Source organism: Triticum aestivum, chromosome 6D (genome assembly GCF_018294505.1).
Source record: "Triticum aestivum cultivar Chinese Spring chromosome 6D, IWGSC CS RefSeq v2.1, whole genome shotgun sequence".
Taxonomy (NCBI): domain Eukaryota; kingdom Viridiplantae; phylum Streptophyta; class Magnoliopsida; order Poales; family Poaceae; genus Triticum; species Triticum aestivum.
In genome coordinates this window covers 199,535,833-199,553,442 of record NC_057811.1, presented here as the reverse complement: position 1 = coordinate 199,553,442, position 17,610 = coordinate 199,535,833, and the positions used below count along the sequence as shown (strand labels likewise).

Genomic DNA, 17,610 nt, shown 5'->3' with positions numbered 1-17,610 from the left:
CTCCACCACCTACTCCAAGCAACCCAACAAGGATCGAGAGAGGATAATGGAGATCCACCGCCCCTCGCCTCGTCAACCATCACCAAGCTGGCCATCCCCAGCATCCTGCCTCGGCTCGGCCCCCTGGTCTCCCATTGTGGAGTAGTTGGCACTTGGTAGAGACCCATGGGAGTCACGATGTTTTTTTTTTGTCACGTCATCCCCGCGAGCAGGCCCCACTTATCAGTTCGGCGGTCAAAAACGGTTCAAACGAGAATTAGTGCGATTTGTTACAACTCGACCCAAAACCAGTACTGATGTGCAAAAAGAGAAAGTTTTTTTCTGAATACAATACAAACGCAACCGCTCATGTATACGCACATACACTCACCTCTATGGACGCATACACGCACACCCCCTACCCTTATAGACTGAGCCGACATATCATCTTGAGATTGGCGAAGTCATCATAGGCGTCTCGTAGTCGACGAAGACATATCCTCCTATTGAACATGCATCGCCGGAAATTCCTGAAATACATCCGAAAAAAATGCTAGCACCAGGGTTCGAACCGTGGTGGGCTGATAATAATGAAAGTTGGTATTCTGTAAATAAATATAAGAGCATTTAGAACGCTCTTATATTTTTTTTATGGAGGGAGTACCAATTTGTTGACATGGTACTAGTATCTTCTTGCAATTAAGTCGTGGAAATCACGTATGGCCGATTATATACAGCCGTAAAATAAATACACAGCTGTAAAATAAATTACACCGATTCGATTCCAAGCGGGGCATCAGCCTTTTGTCGTCACTCTCGCGGGGGGGACGCTGCTGGCCTTGTCTTCTTCTTTTCCGGTGGCAGCCGGGGCAGTGAAGGAGGGGTAGCTCTTGGCTCCTATTTGAGGCGGCTTCGCTCGGTTCTGATCTACCGCACCACACCACCACACCACACCAGGGGCCTGCCGCTTCTTGGGCTTCTCCATCTCATCTCCTTGGTTGGTTCTCTACTAGAGAGGTAGGCGAGATTTTTCATCTAAATAATCCCAGCTTGTGGTGGCTGGTTCGTTTATTTTGGGCTGGGTTTCTGCGCGCAGGCGCAGCTGCAGGGATCCTTGGTGGAGAGGAGGGAAGAAGATGTCGGGTGCTGCACTGGTCGCGATTGCGGCTTCCATTGGCAATCTGCTGCAGGGGTGGGACAATGCCACCATCGCTGGTAAGTAGCCCAGATTTGTTTTACCACCTTGTTAGATCACTCCGGTGAGTTCTTGTTTTGGGAGCTTCCTTTATAAGTAGTTTAGACCAGATGCTGTTCAGTACTACTACTAGTAGTCTTCTTTGGAACAAAAGACGGGTGATTTAAACTGATGCTTGTTTTTCCTTCCTAAAAGCAACACCGTACCAACCAATTGTCAAGACAAGTTTGGATTGTGAACATCTCTCATCTGTAAACTTGCTATCCTTTACTTTTACTCAAGTCACAGATTAACAGAGCATGCTTTTCGTCTTCAGGTGCTGTTCTGTACATCAAGAAGGAATTCCAGCTCGAAAATAATCCGACTGTGGAGGGGCTCATCGTGGCCATGTCGCTCATCGGTGCAACCATCATCACCACATTCTCCGGGCCAGTATCAGACTGGGTTGGCCGGCGCCCTATGCTCATTCTCTCTTCGCTTCTCTACTTCCTCAGCGGCTTAATCATGCTATGGTCACCCAATGTCTATGTGCTGCTCCTGGCACGCCTTGTCGATGGCTTTGGTATCGGCTTGGCTGTCACACTGGTGCCTTTGTACATCTCAGAGACGGCTCCTTCGGAGATCAGGGGAAGGCTCAACACGCTTCCACAGTTCAGTGGGTCAGGAGGGATGTTCTTGTCATACTGCATGGTGTTCGGGATGTCACTCTTGCCATCACCTGATTGGAGAATTATGCTCGGGGTTCTCTCAGTTCCGTCGTTGTTTTTCTTCGTCTTGACGGTATTTTACCTGCCAGAATCTCCGAGATGGCTTGTCAGCAAGGGCCGAATGGCAGAGGCAAAGAAGGTGCTGCAAAGATTACGGGGAAGGGAGGATGTCTCAGGTCTGTTTTTTTCACTCAAAACTCCATATTCATTTCACCTGGATTGCTACAGACCCCTTCTTTAAATTCATCCCTGATAGTGGATTGCAATTAGTTACCTAAGTGATATGCACTAGTGTTAACTGTTATATTTGGGTTGCACAATTTTTTAACAAAAAATCATTATTTAATTTTTACAGACTGTATAACAGATCATAAATGACCAAAGAGTAAGAAATTATGTTGAGTCTTGTTAACATTAAATTCATGTTGGTACTTTGCACAACACAGAATGTCGAAGTAGTAGTAGTAGCCTCAGTGGAGGCTTTTTTTGCTCTTTAATAAATGACCTTGTTGACAAAGCTCTGATGAACTGTGGCTATATAGGTTGGTAAATGGACACAAGTATGCAACTTAAGTTAAGAACTTGCATAAGCTGCTCCTTTCAGTAAGGTATTCAAGTCAATTATGATATGTTTCTAAAGATATAATGTTTGGGTATCCCTCGAAAATGATTTCACAATTCGGGTTTCAATATATGTTTCTAAAGATATAATGTTTGGGTATGTTGGAATCTAAGTGTTGGTAAATTTCAGTTGGTGATTTACGAATAACTATGAGTAAAGTTACAGTTATCATTCCAAATCAAATTTGTGCAGGAGAAATGGCCCTTCTTGTTGAAGGTTTGGAGGTTGGAGGAGACACCTCCATTGAGGAGTACATAATAGGACCAGCTAATGACCCAGCTGATGATCATGTTGTTGATGGCGATAATGACCAAATAACACTATATGGGCCTGAAGAGGGCCAATCATGGATTGCTCGACCTTCCAAGGGACCCAGCATGCTTGGAAGTGTGCTTTCTCTTGCATCTCGTCATGGTAGCATGGTGAACCAGAGTGTGCCCCTTATGGATCCTCTAGTCACGCTTTTCGGAAGTGTTCATGAGAACATGCCTCAAGTTGGAGGAAGCATGCGGAGCACATTGTTTCCTAACTTTGGCAGCATGCTCAGTGTGGCAGATCAGCACCCAAAAACTGAGCACTGGGATGAGGAGAACGTTCATAGGGACGATGAAGAATATGCATCTGATGCTGGAGGCGACTACGAAGATAATGTCCATAGCCCGCTGCTGTCACGACAGACCACAAACACGGATGGGAAGGACCATGGTCACCATGGAAGCACTTTGGGCATGAGAAGGAGAAGTCTCTTGGAAGAGGGTGGGGAGGCAGTCAGCAGCACTGGTATTGGTGGGGGGTGGCAACTCGCATGGAAATGGTCGGAGCGACAAGGCGAGGATGGCAAGAAGGAAGGAGGCTTCAAAAGAATCTACTTGCACCAAGAGGGGGTGGCCGACTCAAGAAGGGGCTCTGTTGTTTCACTTCCTGGTGGGGGTGATGCCACGCAAGGGGGCAGTGGGTTTATACACGCAGCTGCTTTGGTAAGCCACTCGGCTCTTTACTCCAAGGATCTTATGGAAGAGCGTATGGCGGCTGGTCCAGCCATGATTCATCCATTGGAGGCAGCTCCCAAAGGTTCAATCTGGAAAGATCTGTTTGAACCTGGTGTGAGGCGTGCATTGTTCGTCGGCGTTGGAATTCAGATGCTTCAGCAGGTAGAGATTATGCTGCTGATTTCTTTAATTACTGTATGTATGCCAGATATGAACAAACATATAGTCTGAAACTGGCCAACAAGTACTAAGTCGATTTTCCTTGTGCAGTTTGCTGGAATAAATGGAGTTCTCTACTATACTCCTCAAATTCTGGAGCAAGCTGGTGTGGCGGTTCTTCTTTCCAATCTTGGCCTCAGTTCAGCATCAGCATCCATCTTGATCAGTTCTCTCACCACCTTACTCATGCTCCCAAGCATTGGTGTAGCCATGAGACTTATGGATATATCTGGAAGAAGGTAACTAACTGGTTTGCTTTGGAATCTCAATTCTCAGTGTTATCACTTTTTCCGATCAAACAAGGTCTTATTATTTTTTTTCCTTTCTGCAGGTTTCTGCTACTAGGCACAATTCCCATCTTGATAGCATCCCTAATTGTTTTGGTTGTGTCCAATGTTATCAACTTGAGTACGGTGCCCCACGCTGTGCTCTCCACAGTTAGCGTCATTGTCTACTTCTGCTGCTTTGTCATGGGCTTTGGCCCGATCCCCAACATTCTATGTGCAGAGATTTTCCCCACCAGAGCCCGTGGTGTCTGCATCGCTATTTGCGCCCTCACATTCTGGATTTGTGACATTATTGTTACCTACAGCCTGCCTGTGATGCTGAATGCTATTGGTCTAGCAGGTGTCTTTGGTATATATGCAGTCGTTTGCTGCATCGCCTTTGTGTTCGTCTACCTAAAGGTCCCAGAGACAAAGGGCATGCCCCTCGAGGTCATCACCGAGTTCTTTGCGGTTGGGGCGAAGCAAGCGCAGACCACCATTGCCTGATTCATCATGGAGCTTTGTTTTCAGTTTGCACACTGCGCTGAAAATTGCAAATTGGACGGGTCCTCGTGAGGAACGGAAAAACTTTTGAGTTGTAAATGAGATAGCTACCCAAAGAGTTCATCACGAGGAACGGAAGCTGTAAAAGTAGGAGGATTTCATGCCCCCATTTCATCGTCTATTCTTGCTTATTAGTACTGTACTGTAATCGTCATTAGTTGCTGTAGGGATGTTCAACTTGCTAATCTGATTCTGAACTACTATGCTGATGTCCGAAATAAAGAAAAAGCATGTTTTTTTTGTGTCAACTTGCAAACTTTCTTTTAAACATTGTGCAATGTATTGTAAATTTCTTTATCAACTTCCCTCGATTCAGAGAGAAGCACTTGTTGTTTGTAAGTCATGAAAGATTTTTCTCGACACATTTGCTGCATGGAGCTTAGTGGTAGAAAAATTAAATATAATACTCCCTCCGTTTCTAAACATAAGTCTTTTTAGAGATTGCAATGCGAACTAGATACATATGCATATATACGGATTTTAGAGCGAGATTCACACATTTTGCTCCGTATGTAGTTGGTAGAACCAGGGATCCTACCGGACCTGCTCTGTAGGTTGTAGGGGAAGGATGGAGGAGGGCGCGGCGATGAGCGGGCGCGCCGGCGGCTGGGCGCCGTCGCGTAGGAGGAGGATGGCGGCGGCGGCTAGGGTTCCGGCTCCTTTGGGAGCCGGGCAATAGGGATAATAATATTCTTATTGCTTAATTCCAAAAAGAGTCTTACAGCCTATATTTATAACCTAGATAACTTGCATAAGAATTAACCTAAGATAACTTGTGGGCTAAGATTGCCCGGTGGGCCTAGCTAAACCGGCCATAACACTTCTCCCCGCCTGCACAAACAGCTCGTCCTCGAGCTGTAAGGTGGGGAAGCGCTTGCGGAACTCCTCGAGGCGATCAACCAGCGTCAAACACCTTCTCGACAGCTGGGGCGGCCAGGTCGGCGGCGACGGCGTCCTCCGGAATGTAGTCTGCAACCTCCAGGTAGAAGAGTCGCGGGCAGGCATGGCCGGGCGTGTAGGGCTCGTCACAGTTGAAGCACAACCCTTGGCGGCGACGCTCGAGTAGCTCAGCTGAGGTGAGCCGGCGGAACGGGCGCGCCGCGGTCGCGGCGAGGGGTGCCGCAGAAGCCTGCGCAGGCCGACCCTGCGCGGAATCCGGCCCGGGTAGCGACCCAGCGGTCCGGGACGGTGATTCCTGCTGGATGGCCACCGCGCGGCACTCGAACGCGCGGGCGTAGTACATGGCCGACTGGAGATCCTGGGGTCCCCGAAGCTCCACGTCCACGCGGATGTGATCCGGAAGTCCACCGACAAAGAGGTCGGCCCGCTGCTGCGCCGTCACGCCCGATGCATGGCATGCCAGGGCCTGGAAACGGTCGGCGAAGTTCTGCACCGTGGAGGTGAAGGGAAGGCGGTCGAGCTCCGCCAGGCGGCTCCCGCGAACCGGAGGCCCAAAGCGAAGGAGGCAGAGCTCGCGGAAGCGCTCCCAAGGGGGCATGCGGCCCTCGTCCTGCTCGAGGGCGTAGTACCAGGTCTGTGCTGCGCCGCGAAGGTGGTAGGATGCCAGCCAAGTGCGCTCTGACGCGAGCGTGCGTTGGCCACGGAAAAACTGCTCACATTGGTTGAGCCAATTAAGCGGGTCCTCCGTGCTGTCATAAGTGGCGAAGTCGATCTTGGCGAACCGTGGCGGCGTCTGAGTTGGCGCGCCATGGCCGACCGGCTCGGCGGTGCGGAGCAGGGATGATGATGCCGCCCGGTCAACGGTGGGGAGGCCGTCGTAGGCCCCCGCGGAGCCGGACGAGGCCCCAGACTGCAGCGTGGGTACCGATGGGTCCCCGGCCTCCGTGTAAACTGGCGGTGGCGACGTCCCGGTTAGCCAGGCCGGGATCGGGGATGGTGACGGCGGAAACCGGACCTGCTGGATCGGGAGGCCTCCCGGTGTGGACTGACCCAGTCCGGAGCTGGGTGGCGGCGGTGGAAGCTGGACCGGCACGGGTGGCGCGGTTGGCGCGGCTGGGGCCGGCGCGGGCCAGTACGGCCACTGCTGCGCTGGGGAGGGCGCGGGAGGCGCGGGTGGCGCCGCGAGAACCGGCGCGGGCCACTGCGGCCAGGACGGCGCTGGGGGGGCGGCGGCTGGAGCGACGGATGGGCCCCGACGATCGCCGCGGGTACCGAGTACCAGGGCAGGTGCAGCAGCGGCGGGGGCCCGCCGGTGTAGCCCGCCTGGAACGGCAGCAGGGGCGTCCCGCTCGGGCCCGACGCGTTCTGGATTAGCCAGTGCGTCGCCGGGTGGCTGTAGGCGGGAGGCGCAGCCGGCGGGGTGGTGTGTGGGCCGGCCAAGTACAGGGAGATGCCCTAGACGGCCGTCACGAGGTCCCGCAGAGTGCTGGTCATCTCCTCCGGCGTGAAGACGGAGGTTGTCGGCGGCGCGGAAGCGACGGGGGCCGGCGCCGCGGAGGTGATCGGGGTCGGCAGCGTTGGGGACCCAGCAGTGGTCATCGGGGTGGTGGTGATGATGGGCAGCGGCGGCGTGGGTGTTGATGACGACATGATCGAACCCGAGTCTCTGGATACCAAATTGGTAGAACCAGGGATCCTACCGGACCTGCTCCGTAGGTTGTAGGGGAAGGATGGAGGAGGGCGCGGCGATGAGCGGGCGCGCCGGCGGCTGGGCGCCGTCGCATAGGAGGAGGATGGCGGCGGCGGCTAGGGTTCCGGCTCCTCTGGGAACCGGGCAATAGGGATAATAATATTCTTATTGCTTAATTCCAAAAAAAGTCTTACAGCCTATATTCATAACCTAGATAACTTGCATAAGAATTAACCTAAGATAACTTGCATAAGAATTAACCTAAGATAACTTGTGGGCTAAGATTGCCCGGTGGGCCTAGCTAAACCGGCCATAACAGTAGTCCATATTGAAATCTCTAAAATGACTTATATTTAGGGACAGAGTACTGAAGTTGCAAATAATTTCTCTGGTATAAAACTGACACTTCTAATTTAGAGAATTACATGATATCTTATTATATTGGCGATTTCGTGACACTCAAAACAACATTTGCAGTATGACGATTGAATTGCATGCGTTTTTACTCTGTCGTAACTGAGGACTGAACTGTTCACTACCATGGAAGTACCTCTTCCTGTATGTTTATTTATTAGTACTGTACATAGTTCATTGCATCAGTAGAATCAAGTCAACACAGTTTCCTACCATATGGTAAACTATTTTGTATTAAGGATAAAAAAAACACAGGCTTCCTACCATATGGTAAAACTACTGAGAAACTCCGGTTATGTTCTTCACAGTGCAACGTTGCAGCTACTAAATTAAGTGCATCAAGTCAGTCAATATCATTGGATCCTTCGAAAGAGAAAAAGAAAGGCAACATCTTGAAAAACAACAAAGAATGAGAAAAGGTTTCTGGTCTATCTACCATACTGAACCCCAAATCCTTGTAGTTGATGAAATTATGCGCAAATCTAAGAGCACAACTGAAACATAAGAGAGCGCCAGATCATAGGAAAACATCACCGGCTGATTTCAGACCCTATGAGAAAAATACACCTAGGCTATACCTAATTTAGGCAATAACAGATTAGAAGCCTTCACTGAATTGCACCTAGGCTACATATTCATGTGCTTTAACGACTTCTTGGAAGTTGTTTAGAGCGTACTGAAATAGTAAAAAGGATAAGTGAATCAAGCACAAGAGAGGAGAGATTCACAACACCTAAATTTTCTCCCTGCCTAATTTCCAACTCATTGGGCATAATTACAACAAGCTAGACTGTACACTCTAGAGCTTCCAATAGATATTTAAGGCAAGTGGAAAATGGTTTAGCCAAAATGGTACAGTAAGAAACTTGATCTATGGTCCTCGTTTTGCACTACTAGTAGCTCTTGCTGGTGGAATTCCTTGGGTGCTTGTATTTCTTCGTGCCCCTGTTGGCACTGCAACAAGAATAAGAAAAAAATATGTAGAAATGTTGAGAGTGGATATAATCCAGGTATTTGAATGTTAATAATCAATACTCTGGTAACTATATTCCTTGCGAGATTTCTACAAGAGTCACTTTTTTGTTAGATACAGTACCAGGAGTTACACTGAGTTTGTATTAGATTAGATTCGTTATCTGTTCGTCAATGCAAATATCCTTTTACTCTGGACCGTAGTCAAAACATTGATTCCATGTCAATGCATATCCAGCTAAATCCCGTTGTAATTACATGTTCAAGACACACTGTACATGTATGTTACCGAGATTAGGAGTGGACTATATGAACTAACTGTATGGATAAAACTGTCAAACTCAGTTATGTTTCTCCCAAGCATTATTTTGTCAACCTTGGCATATTCAGAAAATTTCGAAAATCCAAGTGCAAAATAAAGAGGCATCTTACCTGAGGGTTTAGGAACAGCAGGATCCCTTGGTTTAGGCCGCAAGCCTGATGCTTTTCGGACTGTCAACTTCTGAACTCGAGATACCGTCTTTGTCCTACATGAAGGGAAAAAGGTGCAAGTCACAGACAACAGCCACAACCATGACAAAAGTTCCACTTCATGGAACTTCTGTATAAATTGAATTGTCAAATAAATGAAACTATTAAATCTCAGACTAATGAGAAAAGGAAATACGCACAACCGCTCTTTCACAGCGCTAGACGCTTTCTCTTGCCCTTGGTCTACCACACTGCTTACTGAACTGTCAGTTTCTGCACCGGTGGAATTACCCCCATCAGATGCATCACTTAACCTTCCATCAGATTCAACATCACCAAGACCAGAAACCTCAGGTTCAATGGAGAGCATGGACCCAGATTCAGATTGCCTGTCACTAGTGTCAGAGAAGTTGTCAAGATCAGAAGCTGCTCCACCACCAACACTTGAGACCTTTCCTAGTGATGTTATGCCCGGAGAAGATGATGAATGCTTCAATATGTGATCAGCTTGTCTGTTGGACTTCAATTTGGAGGTGCTAGTATTCAGTAGCTGCAGCTGTTCGATTTCGTCGTCCTTCTTTGAGATAGTATCTTTTAGCATCGAAAGCTGCAAGTCGACACATTAGATGTCAACAACTGTAACTGTATTTCATTATGAGAAAAAATCTTGTGCCACATGACATACTGTTTTGAATTTTGACACCCTGGTATGATATCCTTAATTTATTTGCGCACCTCAATATCAAGATCATTAGCTAGTTACGCTAGTATGTTGCAATATCACTGCATTTGTCGCTTATTATTAGTCCTTAAGGTCCTTGCAATATCACTGCACCTCAATAATGTTTTGTGTTGAGAGAGTATGTTACCTGATCCATCAATTCTCTGACATCTTTGACGTCTTTTCCCTCCTTATTGGTCCTTGCAACACCTAGTTCCACCCCAGACACTCGTTCCGCAAACTTAAGTGTACTTAAGGTCTCTGTATAAGACGAAACGTCTGGATTGACCTGCACAAACATTAGTGTCTTTGCATGCCCACCTGCATATGAAAATTTTCCATGTCATGAACCTCTCTATACAACACATAATTATGTGACTAAAATTAGTTCTTTAGTGAAAAAGAATACCCAGAGAAGTCTGCAAGACTTGTGTAAGCTTGCTATTTCTGTATGGTACATGCGCATTCTTCTGTGATAAAGAAAATATAACATCCCCAAGAGCAGCCAGAGATTTGTTGATGTGCTGTGCTTCTTTGAGCCTGTCTCCTGTAACCGCAGAGCGGTCCACCCTCTCACTTCCAGCAAGATCCACAAGGTGTAGAGCGCCACGTGAAGTGTTCCCAGTTTTTAGATCCTGGCCTCGGACATGAATCGTCACAACACTGCAGAAGATTACCCACCAATAAGGAGCTTTATTCCTGCAGAAAAAGAGAACTGGCAAAATTAACCTACCTGTGAGATCTGCTGCTTCTCTCGTTCAAAGCTGTTGCACTCATCGCTCTATTGCCGTGACCAGTTTGCATTAGATCAATAACATGAGAAGTTGAGTTGACAGGACATATAGTTGCGTCAGGAACAGCAATTCCGTTTGGCTGCATGGTATTCTGAATCCCTATCTTGTGCAAGTTAAGGAAAAAAAAAGGGGGAGGGGGGATGTTTCAGTCTGCAAAAGGCAATTCATTGAATTACAAGCAAGACTATGATAGTAGAAATCTCATGAATACCGTGTACGGGCAATTGGTGTACCCAACCAAAGTTACAACTTTTTGGGCCTCTTCGGTGGTGACCAGGGGCGGAGCCAGAAATTTTGTGAAGCCTGGGCAAGTTTTATCATAAGTATATAATATAAAAAATTAAAATCAGGTATTCGGATCAAGTCTATTTTTTTGCCTGATATCGATTTTTCCGGTAGGCACTAGAAGAACTGTTTAAAAAAAACACAAATATTCGGCACTTTCACTTGAAAGCATTTAAATGAATTTTGAGTTCAAACACTTCCACCGACAATCCTTTCCCTAATGCGCGGGTTTGAGTCCTCCCTAACCCATCGTGGCCATAATTTTTTTAAACACTACTAAAATTTAAAATCAAGCTTGCAAGACATAGTCGATCTTGTGACATCGAAAACACCTCCACCATGCTAGGATCTATTTTGTGTTAAATTATGCATGCGGCTTCTATTCCACACTATGTGAACGTGTAACAAAAAAGATCTGGGTCCGACAAAATATCCAGTCGGTTTCTAAAAATTCTGACCGGTAAAAAAACCTTCATTCAGGTATGCAACATATAAAATAGTACTAAAATCCCAAACCACAATCTACATAATAATGAAGTAGTCATACAAATTTAATTTATAGCGAGGTACTCAAAATTTAAACCCCCAGTAAGTCTGTCGAACAGCCGAACAGGCAGATCGTGGCGAGGTGGAGCGATGGACCAATCATGATCCTTTATTTTTTTGAGAAAAGATCACGGTCCTGCTAATCCCAAACAGGCTGCTTGCTAGGCCGGTAAGCTAGTGGGCCTACTTCTCATCTGAGTACCACTACCACCACGTTAGAGGGCGTTAGCCATAACCAACCCAACTGGCCGGGTAAAACACGATTGCGTTGACGATTTTTCCTTGATATAAGGAGGCCATCGTAGCTGGCGCGTCCTAGCGAGCCCGGGCAACTGCCCAGGGTCGCCGGGCGCTGGCTTCGCCACTGGTGGTGACTAATTTTGCCACAGTTTGCCACACCTGCCTTACCTTAGGTGCTCAAATTCTTAGCCACAACTTTGGCTTGCCTAAGGGAATCTTGCCATACTTTGTGTGTGTATGACATGTGTGGATTGTTTCTCACAAGAAGAATCTTGCCTTAGGTGTGGCTAGAACAAAACACCCACCTAACTTGGTCCTGCCTAACTTGAGGTGTGGCAAAGTGTGGCAAGGTGTGTCTAGGAACCAAAAACAGCCCCTTTATTTCCAGACACTTTCTTGCTAATAACAGATGAATTCAGAATGCATAAAACCATGACTAATGTTGCGTATTCGAGAAAAATGACTAAGTTTTGTTAGAACTTGCAGAAAACACAAACGGACTACTATGCCCAACTAAAAGTTGCAGAATTGCAAATAGACCTATTTCAACTAATTTCGTTATAATAATATTACCACATAAAACAATGGCTAACATAGAACATACAGAAAACACACGCAAACTACTATCCGGTGAAGCCAGTTTGGACAAACAAAAGGATATTTCTTCTGTGCACCACCACCACCAAGGAGATCACGGATTTGCTCATTGTAGATCTCAATCATTTGAACAGTAAGTTCATATGTGATCATGTCTCGCCGAGCATGGGAGATATTGAAAAGGTCATTTAGTGCTCTATAGTTAACGCCCCATTCCTTTTCAGTTGCCTTTTCAGGCCCCATCTAAGAAATCAATTGAAACAAGATATTGTAAGCACATCATTGACTATTAAAACATATACTATTAGTTCTTCCATGCAAACAGAAATAAAAAGCTAAAAGTTCATGTTCTGAAAGCTTCATACCATAGTGTATGTTTTCCCTGATCCAGTTTGACCATATGCGAAAATGCAAACATTGTAGCCATCAAGAACTGATCTAATTAGTGGCTGAATATCCTTGAAGACCATATCTATTAAGGAAAATTAGGATATAAGAAAACCAATTTATGACGTACACTATATTACCGCATTGTTACATCATAAATAGAAACTCGAAAGAAGGTAAATTGCATAGATCTCACTGTTATAAGTACCTTGTGTAGTGGTAGGCCCAAATACTTTGTTGAATGTGAAATTCTTGCCCCCTTCCTTTTGTTTTGTAGGGTTCGTTAAAATGAGTTCACCATTGTCGCCAATATATTCAACTGAATTGGAGCCCTCATCCTCCCCAGGTTGAAAAGGTCTAATCCGACAGTAAACTCTGATGTTTCCTGCTTCGTAATACTATGTTAACCTAATATTTTTAGCTGTACTACCTAAGTAAATATAATAGCCAAACAAAATGAACTAATGATTGTAGTACAAAACTGGCACCTTTTAGTTCCTGGATCTCATTGAACAATTTTCTGTTTTCTTCAAGAGCTGCATGATATTTTTCTGCAGCATTTGTTACCACCTTAAGGTTTTGTCCTATAAAAAATGCAATAATGTTAATTGTGATCTATTGATGAAATTATGTAAATACAAGAGATAACTACTCGCAGGGTTCATTCTTACCAAGGCCAGCTAGTTCTTCAAGCCATCTTTTTTGACAATTTAGGATTTCATGCCTAACTGAAACAGAACATAGCCTCAAATCCTGATAAAACAAAACACTATTCACATAACTGAAAATTTAGGAACTCCCGATGGAAACCGAGAAAAGGAATTGATTTGACTAATACCTGAATGTTTTGTACTTGCAAACCCACAAATTGGTTGACCACTATTCCTTTCTGCTCCCAGAACTGGATTCGAGATTTAGATACTTCTTCAAATTCCCTTTTTCTCTTGATAGAATCTTCTAACATGAGCTCTACTTCTTTTATCCTATGTTCCAACTCCTCCTTTACCTGGGAAGCTCTGGTCTCTAACTGCTGACTATGTGTCTCATGCAATCTTTTTGTTGCTTCAAGCTCTTGCCCGAGTTGCAGAATTACGCTGGCATTGTCTTCCTTATCTGCAAGAAGCCTAACTACATCCTCCTCCTTAGATTCTAAGAGCTTGCAGGCTTCTTCGTATGACGATCTTAATGCTTCCATTTCCAGCTTAACTTTCACAATTATACTGTTACCATCCTCCTTTTCCTTCATCAACCTAAGAATGTCCTCATTCTCCTTTGTTAAGCTGTCCTGTTTGAGTTGCAAAATCATACTGGCATTGTCTTCCTTGTCTGCAAGAAGCTTAATTATATCTTCCTTCTTAGATTCTAACAACTTGCAGTTCTCCTCGTGCAATGATTTTAATGCTTCTAAGTCCAGCTTAAGTTTCATAATTGTATTGTTATAATCTTCGTTTTCCTTCATCAACCTAATTATGTCGCCCTTCTCCTTAGTTGATGTATCTGTGTCTTCATCAGTTGATTGCTTAATGTTTCCAACTGTGCCTTTTTTCAGGTCAGCCTTATTATCTTCCTTCTCCTTCGATGACATGAAAATGTCTTCCTTCTCCTTCATCAATCGAATTGTATCTTCCTTTTCCTTCAGCAACCTAATCATCTCTTCCTTCTCCTCTGTCAACCTAACCACAATAGTGTTCTTCTCTGAAATCAATCTATCATTACCATCATCTGTTGTTTGCTTTTTGTCCTTAATACTACCATTTTCTGAATTAACCATATCTTCTTTCTGTATTGACCTAACCACATCGCCATTCTCCTTCATCAGCCTAATTATATCTTCCTTCTCCTTCAACAACCTAACCATCTCTTCCTTCTCCTTTGTGAATCTAAATATAGTATCATCCTTCTCCTTAAGTAACCTATCATTTCCTTCATCGATTATTCTTTGTCTTTCTTCAACCATGACCTTTTTTAAATCAACCATATCTTCCTTTGCCATCAACAGACTAACCATATCTTCCTTCTCCTTCAACGACCTAACCATTTCTTGCTTCTCCTTTTTCAATGTCACTATAGTATCATCCTTCTCCTTAAGTAACCTGTATTTTTCCTCATCCACTATTTGCTGTGTTTCTTCCACCTTGCCCTTTTTCAAGTCGACCATATCGTCCTTTTCCTTCAACAACCTAACCATATCTTCCTTCTCCTTCAACAACCTAACCATATCTTCCTTCTCCTTCAGCAACCTAACCATATCTTCCTTCTCCTTCATCAATCTAGCCACCTCTTCCTGGCATTTCATCAACATAGCCATATCTTCCTCTGGTAGTTGTCCTTTGTCTTTGAGCTTATCTTTCTCCATCTGCATGACAAGAGTGGGCTTTCATAAAGAAACAGATCAACTTTCTCCATTGAGCTAAAGCTATGGCCACTCAAGTACATGAATTGTCATTATTTACAGAGTGGACAAGAAAGTAAGTCAACCTTGCTGTTATTTTAAGCTATATGAAATAAACAAATGGGGTTCTGCTCAGTCACACTATTTTACAATTTACTGGAGATGAGAAGAGCTTGAAACTCATTGAGAAGAATTAAGCAATTTACTTGCAGTGCACAAAATTTCTGGTAAAAACAATTCGGAGATAGATGGCTCAAAGAAGGTACTAGAATTTACATGTGTTTGCCCGCTTTGCCCACCTGCTAGTGCTTCCAGCACTCTTATCCTTGACTGATACTTCTCTTCGCGAGCTTTAATCAGGTTATTTTGCTGCAGACAAGAAAGAGATCACAATGGACTATTCAATACAAAAATAAACATGAATAACTATTTATCTTACATTTCTTATATGCCCAGCTTGAGAAGACATACGCCGTTCAATTTCAACTATGACCTTCCTCAGCAAGCAAGCGATGCGCTAGAATGAAATATTTCCATCCATTTTACGCAAGGAAAGATGTTAACACGTGTAAAACAAAATCTCCTAAATATGGAAAGAACAAACTAACTATATTGCTTTTTCATTAGAAGCCTACATAAGGTATCTGTCCGTTCTTCCTGTCGATGCTCTCATCAACGATGCTGTTCACGACACCCAGAAGTGACTGAGTGGGTGCATTCTGCAAAATAGGTTGGCTCGTCAAACACGAGAACAAGTTGGCACCGGAAAATAACATACTAGTACGTTTTCTTTTTCATTTTAAATTTCCACGAGAATTGATTGATTATCTTGATGGTTTCAAGTACAGTATGCAGCATTGTACTTACATCCAAGCTGGAGGATTTCATCAAGTCTGAAATCTTACAACCAGGAAGATCAGCAAATCCCCCTTGTTTCATCTGAAGTACCCCTGACGGAGAATACAGATCGGCCCCTAATGAAGGGGTGGACGGTTCTGCATAGAAAGATGACAAAAGATGATGTTTCAATTCGCAATCAAGTTATTCCCAAGCTTATTAACTTGGACTGGTGAATACTATCGCAAATTCTCAATATCAGTGCAATTGTGCAAACTCCCTAATGGAGAATACTGTCATTCTTGATATTTCTCGAGAGTACAAAATAAAATAAAAATAAAATCTTGATATCAGTGCAAGTAGAATGGCAGGACCTGACATAATTGGACTGGTGAGCACTCTTTGCAGCTTGGCAACCATATACTTTCTGCTTCCCTCGCTATCGCTTCTGGTGAGGAAAGTAAGGTTCCGTTCTTCGCCGATGCGTGATCCAAATCGATCCTTGAGGGCAAGAATGCAGGTCACAACAGCTGTCATTTGACCCTGGATGGATGCAATGTCAACCAAGGATAAGAAGAGAGAAGTCATTAATAACAGGGATACGGCAACCGAAGCAACCCTCTCGAGGTCGAAGGCGCTGAAGGTAGGCACGCCCATCCGCTCGACGGCAGCGCGGAACCTGCCGACATTGTCCGTGGAGGCGTCGTCCAGCAAGGCGCCGGGGCAAATCTTCCTCAGGAGCGCGCAGAGCAGCCTGCCGCCGGAGAGCGCGGCGTGCAGGTCGCTGTCGGAGGCGTCGGACGGTGGCGGCAGAGGCACGTCGGGGAATATCATGCGAAGCCAACCGACGGCATCCGCCCGCCGCCTCGCTGTGGCTAACCCTCCCAAGAATCAATCAGTCAGTCAGTCAGCCGATGGACCCCACAAGAAGATAGAAGAAGCAACAAGGGTGGGTGTTTACCTGGGTCTGGCGCGGCATTGGGGGCGCGGAGGGACATGGAAAGCGAGGTGAAACGGCGCGACGGAGACGGGCATGCGGTGGGTATAAGCCGCCCAGCATCGAGGGGACGCCGAGGAGAGGGAGGTGAGGACGGGAGGGAATGGAGCGCGCGAGGCGGTAGCCACGCGGGCCTCGTGCTATTTTTAGGTGGCAGGGAGAGAGAGAGAGAGAGAGAGAGAGAGAGAGAGAGACGCGCGACGGGAGGAAGAAGAGGAGGAGGAGGACGACGAGTCTTGGCTCTGCTCGACTCGGACGGGGCCAGAATTAAAGACAGGGCGCAGTCTAGCCCATGAGAGAGCCCATCAAAATTGTTTAGAGACAAAAGTAACAAAACAAGGATCACTATATTGTATGATAGTCTTTGCTCTGCTCGACTCGGCCGGGGCCAGAATTAAAGACAGGGCGCAGTCTAGCCCATGAGAGAGCCCATCAAAATTGTTTATAGAGACAAAAGTAACAAAACAAGGATCACTTTATTGTATGATAACTGGTTTTGAACGTGGCGTTTTGGCTCCTACATGTATATGCTCCTATTATTTGAGCCAGACATACAGGTTGATATGTCAGCTTTTGTGTCATTTAATTAATGTTTCTAGAGCGACCTTCCAATATGAATGTATTGCGGCAGATTTTTGTATGCCCTCAGGTACGGTTCAGTCGCATATGGATGGGTCCAGTAGGTAAGCCGGTTAATTTAACACATGGACCGTGGGTTCAGGTATTGCTTAGTATCAGGGTGGTGGTATAGAATTTTCATGGATGATTCACTGCTCATATTGCAAGCCGCTTAGCCGCCTTAGGCATTGTTCGGTTACACCCTTTG

At 45.6% G+C, this 17,610-nt stretch overlaps 2 protein-coding genes across 4 annotated transcripts; one reads left to right on the top strand and one right to left on the bottom strand.

Moving 5' to 3' along the window:
• The first annotated feature begins 786 nt into the window (after nucleotides 1-786).
• LOC123144455 (monosaccharide-sensing protein 2) lies at nucleotides 787-4,789 on the top strand. Its single transcript, XM_044563605.1, has 6 exons — nucleotides 787-996; nucleotides 1,076-1,194; nucleotides 1,491-2,057; nucleotides 2,696-3,654; nucleotides 3,763-3,950; nucleotides 4,043-4,789. Exons 2-6 carry the CDS (start codon nucleotides 1,116-1,118, stop codon nucleotides 4,482-4,484), a joined length of 2,235 nt encoding a protein of 744 aa, XP_044419540.1. The 5' UTR covers nucleotides 787-996; nucleotides 1,076-1,115; the 3' UTR covers nucleotides 4,485-4,789.
• Nucleotides 4,790-8,065: 3,276 nt separating this feature from the next.
• LOC123144453 (kinesin-like protein KIN-14D) lies at nucleotides 8,066-17,011 on the bottom strand. 3 transcript variants are annotated; one of them, XM_044563604.1, is made up of 19 exons: nucleotides 16,749-17,011; nucleotides 16,406-16,662; nucleotides 16,162-16,330; nucleotides 15,818-15,945; nucleotides 15,586-15,669; nucleotides 15,390-15,467; nucleotides 15,227-15,319; nucleotides 13,397-14,914; nucleotides 13,230-13,311; nucleotides 13,047-13,142; nucleotides 12,767-12,943; nucleotides 12,537-12,643; nucleotides 12,236-12,414; nucleotides 10,443-10,607; nucleotides 10,119-10,372; nucleotides 9,858-10,030; nucleotides 9,189-9,595; nucleotides 8,950-9,044; nucleotides 8,066-8,499 (listed from the first exon to the last, which is right to left on the bottom strand). In XM_044563604.1, the coding sequence occupies exons 1-19, from the start codon at nucleotides 16,783-16,785 to the stop codon at nucleotides 8,417-8,419; spliced, it is 4,182 nt and encodes a 1,393-aa protein (XP_044419539.1). In that variant the 5' UTR covers nucleotides 16,786-17,011; the 3' UTR covers nucleotides 8,066-8,416. The 3 variants fall into 3 exon arrangements, 2 of the variants coding, with proteins under 2 accessions (XP_044419539.1, XP_044419538.1); XM_044563603.1 differs by having other exon boundaries at nucleotides 16,406-16,668; nucleotides 16,749-17,003; XR_006471507.1 differs by lacking the exons at nucleotides 8,066-8,499; nucleotides 8,950-9,044 and adding an exon at nucleotides 9,674-9,771 and having other exon boundaries at nucleotides 9,319-9,595; nucleotides 16,406-16,668; nucleotides 16,749-17,007.
• Between the last annotated feature and the right edge of the window lie 599 nt (nucleotides 17,012-17,610).